This window comes from Palaemon carinicauda, chromosome 2 (genome assembly GCF_036898095.1).
Source record: "Palaemon carinicauda isolate YSFRI2023 chromosome 2, ASM3689809v2, whole genome shotgun sequence".
NCBI classification, from domain to species: domain Eukaryota; kingdom Metazoa; phylum Arthropoda; class Malacostraca; order Decapoda; family Palaemonidae; genus Palaemon; species Palaemon carinicauda.
In genome coordinates this window covers 16117756-16123479 of record NC_090726.1, presented here as the reverse complement: position 1 = coordinate 16123479, position 5724 = coordinate 16117756, and the positions used below count along the sequence as shown (strand labels likewise).

At 33.2% G+C, this 5724-nt stretch overlaps 1 protein-coding gene across 1 annotated transcript; it reads left to right on the top strand.

Moving 5' to 3' along the window:
- Window positions 1-1558: 1558 nt before the first annotated feature.
- Window positions 1559-3671, top strand: LOC137615373 (anaphase-promoting complex subunit 10-like). The gene has a single exon (XM_068345194.1). It carries the CDS (start codon window positions 1584-1586, stop codon window positions 2238-2240), a length of 657 nt encoding a protein of 218 aa, XP_068201295.1. The 5' UTR covers window positions 1559-1583; the 3' UTR covers window positions 2241-3671.
- Window positions 3672-5724: the final 2053 nt, after the last annotated feature.

Genomic DNA, 5724 nt, shown 5'->3' with positions numbered 1-5724 from the left:
TTTTACCAAGGATATTTAATAAAATTGACATAAGTATTACATATATTTGTTGCAAAATGTAACAGTACATACAAAAACTATGCAATGGCTACCAAAAACCTATTGAGACATCCTCTGAACCCATCTGTGACCCATAATGTTCGTTCATTTCCACCCGGTAACCTAGAAATATTGTATGTCTCCCTAGGGGAAAATAAGGCTCACGCTGAGTTTCCCACACCCATAAAATTGTTTTACACGCCAATCTTGTAAAGTCAAGGAAACGTACCGTCCAATAATAATTATAATTATAACAATAGCAGTTTTCAATGGTACCCCAGAGTGATGTTTTAGTTCATATTAATGCTAGTAGGGTGATCTATCTATTAACTTATATGACATTAATGATTATACGATATTGTATTTGGTAAAGAACTAAAGTGTGAGATCGATATATTTAGGTTATATATATATATATATATATATATATATATATATATATATATATATATATGTGTGTGTGTATATATATACATATATACATATATATATATATATATATATATATATATATATATATATATATATATATATATATATATATATATATATATATATATATATATATATATATATATATATATATATATACATATACATAAACACACACATACCCACATACACACACACACACACACACACACACATATATATATATATATATATATATATATATATATATATATATATATATATATATATATATATATATATAAACAAATAGGGATATTCTTTCAATAATACACTTTAATGTCCATTCAAGGATCCGAACCTATAGACAATACAAATATCATTAAAACTTTGGACATTTTTCCATATCTTGGTCGATTAAGTTAAATATCTAAGAATCAATCTTATTTCAATCAGTAATAGTTTTCGATTCGTTGGCTGAGGAAAAAAAAAAAACATTCATCACTAAGGAAATTTCTCTTAAGGTCTGAGATGACGTGACAGAGCAAAGTGAGAATTAAAGAGACTTGGGTTTACTATTGAAATTGAAGTATTGACAAAAAATGCGGATTTGTTGATGTGGGTACATTAAGTTAACAATACACTTTAATGACTATGTTGTAGTTCTTTTAGTCGACTAGAAGCCATTCCAACTAGCTAGAAAGGATTCGGGACTATTCACGTTATTTCTGATAGATTCTTGGGGAACCGAAGTTGTATTGTGAAAATAGAAAATCTCGATGTAAGTATATATGCATGCTTATCATGAAAAATATACATTATTTGTTATGAAAAAATCTTTAGCATAAAAAAATATTATTTATAAAATTACTAATAAAATTAAGAGATTTCAAACTACACAACTTTAACCCACTCTCATGAACACAGATAATTCTCTGAAAATAACTCTTTGTGTAGTTTCGTATAACAATAAACAACCGTAACTGTTTCTCTCAAAATGTCAAACAGCCAATTATAGCTTTATATGCGACCAGCTGTTTGCTCTCAAATTGCTCTAAGCAAACACAAGTGGATGGTAAGTTTTCAGATAATCCTTAGTTTTGTCAAACGCAAGAAATTAAGTTCCAGTAAATATGTCAACTCGGGATACAACCGCTTCGTTGTCAAGCGAAGGTGGGGGAAGTCAAGAAAGCGAAGAGCAAACTGAAAGGGAAGACAATGAGACAGTTGAAGAAACGGAAGAAGGAGAAGGAACTCCCGGCCTGCTACACATAGTAACGCCTGACCGTCTACGTGAGATTGGACAACAAGCGACCTGGTCCGTGTCATCTTGCAAGCTCGGGTTTGACGTTGCAAAGCTGACCGATGATTCTGTCGATACCTACTGGCAGTCGGATGGGCTTCCACCTCATCTAGTCAGTATGCAATTCCAGAGGAAAATGAAAGTCGAGGGCGTCTGGATATACTTACAATACAGTAGGGACAAAAGCTATACTCCCAATAGGATATCCATTAGGTCTGGGACCCACTTCAATGATCTGCAAGAAATAAAAGTGGTAGATTTCGTCAAACCGAACGGGTGGTTCTTCATTCCTCTAAATGATGTCAGTGAATTTCCCTTTCGTACTTTTATGCTACAACTCGCCATTTTAACCAATCACGATTATGGACAGGACGCACGCATACGTCAGATGAAAATTCATTCTCCCGTTGAAATGCCAGTTGTAGCAATTGACTGCCAAGGGTCTTTTACCTCGCCCACTTTTAAGATGTACTCATACATCAGGTAATTGTTTTATGCAAATTTTTAGTTTTAATATTTTTTTTTTCAATTATACTTTGGCCTCTTCTTTCATCATATTGCCTTTTAAGAATTAGAATCTATATACCAATTTTGTCATGTTTTCTGATTCAATTGTTTTTATAGTAGTTAAGTCTTTATATTTTCGTTCACTATTTCTGTGATAAGGAAGAAAAGTATCCTGTTGAAAAAGAATGCTCTTTTGACTTTTGCAAACTATCAACATGGACATATCTCTGTACATTTCTTGGCATCATTTATTTCATTCTGACTTACCAGAAAAAGTTATTTTAGAACCATTCTACTGAAATTTGTACGTTCATAGAAAAACTATTTTGGAGTGTTAATTTCGGCACTGGTTGCTAGGAATATAGGTTCATTTGATATATATTACATTGCTAATTAGTGTCAACATACAGCTTTTGGTATATATACCATATATTATAATTTCTACACAAGCAATTCTCTGTACTAGCTATATATCTTCATGTCCTTTGTTTTTAACTACATATCAAGCGGTTACTGTTAATGACACATTCAGTTTTTATTTCTATGAGGGGGTAATTGGATTTTGTACTTTGTTTCCGTAAGTTATTTTAGAAAGTTCCTTGTGTCTAATAAGAGGTACTTTGAATGAAAAAAGTAATTTCAACTTTATGGCCAAGATTAGATTTTAATTGTGGTGAGTAAGAAAAATAGCAATGTTATCTAAATAGAAAACTGATTTTTATTTGAAATGTAAAATATGAATCTTCTTTATTTATTTTTTTAGTTGGGAGAATAAGGCTCTCTAATAAGAGGAGAAAACTTGCTTCTGTTAGGAGAGAAAAACAATCTTGTTTTTGCAGAAGTAAAATCTCTCTTGTGATGAAATATGAGAAATCTTGGTTGTGTTAAGAGGAAACATCACTGTTTTCTTAAACGGGGAGACCTACTGTAATTTTGTTAACATGATAAATCATGATTGCGTTAAGATGATAAATCGTGATTGTGTTGAAGACGAGAAATAATGATTATGTTAAGAAGATATATCTATTGTAAAATGGTTAGACATTTTCATTTCGTGAAATTGAGAGCTCATTAATGTATTATACCAGGAGAAATCTTTATCTTTTCGAGTGGGGAGAAATCTTTTGTTTTTTAATGAAGAGAAATTTTAATTGTTTTAAATGGGGCGAAATCTAAATTGTTTTAAATGAGGAGAGAAACTTGTTTTAAATTAATTGAAATATTGTTTTAGATGAGGACACCTCTTTTATTATTCTAAGTGAGGAGTAATTGTGATTGTTTAGAATGAAGTAATATGTTTATGGTTTCAAATATGGAGAAATTAGCTTCTTATTTTAATTGAAGTATTCAAGAAACTACTTGTTTCTTTATGTCAATATGTATTGTAATTCAGTTTGCCTTTTATATTATTAGAATTTTTTTTTATGTTATATTGTGGTAAATTATTCCTTTTTACTTAGTCAATTGTATTTGGTAGTAGTTATATAAAATTTTTCTTAGTATTATGAAGAATGAAACTACGAAAATAAATGTGACCTTTTAAAAAACTTATGTTAGCCATAGAAAAGATTAAAATATAAAGTATAATGATTATTGTATTTATCACCTTTCATATTTTCCATAATTCCAGTTTTGTATCTAGATAAAAAGATTGTAGTATGGTTTGTATTTTATGATACACATCAAAGGTATCAAAATTATTTGTACATATAATCACTCCACTGTTAGAAGAGTATAAAAAATTCTCTAAAAAATTGTTTGTGTAGCAAAGAAGGCTGGTAATGAAGTGTGATGAAACTAGTGGATATTTTTCCCTGTTGGAGCCCTTGGGCTTATAGCATCTTGCTTCTCAAATCATGGTTATAGTTTAACTAATAATAATAATAAAAGAAGAAGAAGAAGAATCTTAGTTTTAAATTTTACCAACCCAATCATAAAAAACGGATTTTGAGCGAAGCGAAAAATCTATTTTTGGGTGAGATGGCCATGTCATCCTGATGGAAGTTCCTATAGGGTAGCTTCCTAGGGTATATTACAACTACGGCGATATTCCCAGAGAATTTACCTTAAGGTACCAGAATTCTAACTCCTGGAGCGAATATCCCTCCTGAAAGGGATATCGCGACATATCAGAGGACGTATTCTTGACACGCCACATGGCAATCTGCATCCTAGACAGAGAATTCGTCTCGTAGGAGGCGATTGGCAAGAAACGAATTCGGGAAAGAAAAAGGGGGGAGCCGCTCCCAAGGCTCCCTATCATCCGATTCGTATGCGTGCCTGGCGCCAATTCTGGTGCCATCTGTATTCCTTGTAGCGTACACGAGGTGCTACAGATACTTTATGTAGGGAGGGGTCCTACAGCCCTTTCTTAGAAAGGCAAGGGCGGGTCCATCAGGACGACATGGCCATCTCACCCAAAAATAGATTTTTCGCTTGCTCAAAATCCGTTTTTTGGGCTCAAGCCATGTCGTCCTGATGGAAGTATACCAGAGCATTACTGTATCTGTGGATTCTCAGAACGTGCCGTACTCCCCGGAGGTAATTTTCCCCGGTCGACTAGACCTAGCGACCTAAGATGTTACCGTTATACATCTTTTCAACTAACTATAAACTATGTTAGAGCTTCCTGCCCCCTACAGGGAAGAGTCCTACTAGACTCTGGAAAAGTCTCGAAGAGTACATATACCTATGTATGAATACCAGGCAAGCAAATATAGTGGTCTCGCCCTATATTAAGTAAAGCATATTTTGTAAAGAACCACTGCGTCAATATATATTGACCAGTAATCCGCACAATACTTGTATTGGACAAAGGTTTATATCCGCATAGGAAGAAACTAAAAAACCGCCCTCGTCCCTTTATGGGACGGAGTCCTCCCATTAGGGGACTACATAAACCAATGCAACATAGCTTGCATAAAAGAACAATTCTATTAGAATTATCCCAGATAAGGTATATAGAATAAATGCTCAATTATACCAATAAATTGACACAGGTGAAAGAGACGCAAGGTTCTCAAGAACAAGTTTATTGACAGACAATAAATAGACAGGTTAACAACAATTATATATGTATATATATAAAAAGAGGATAACCCAAAACTTTAAGCATAAGTATGATAGTAAACAGAACTTGTTTATCTGAAAGAAAAAACATTAAATGCCACTTTTTTGAGATACCGAGGTATCAAGTCATAAAAGTCTGTATTACAAATCACTCACATTAGCGTTAGAAACGCTCGGCACACATGTCTGCACTTATGCTAGGTTCACCTTTGAAAAAGGAACAGTCTATGTGGGCACTCGGTGCCCTCATTTAGTTTGTAGTACAGTATGTACCTACACACTCACCCTGGACTTAATCGTCCCAATTAAGACCACTGTTCCTCGCAGAGTTAAACAGTAGGGTTAACCACACGACCCACTGCTACCACAGATCTCTTTAGTTCCTCTACTTGCTT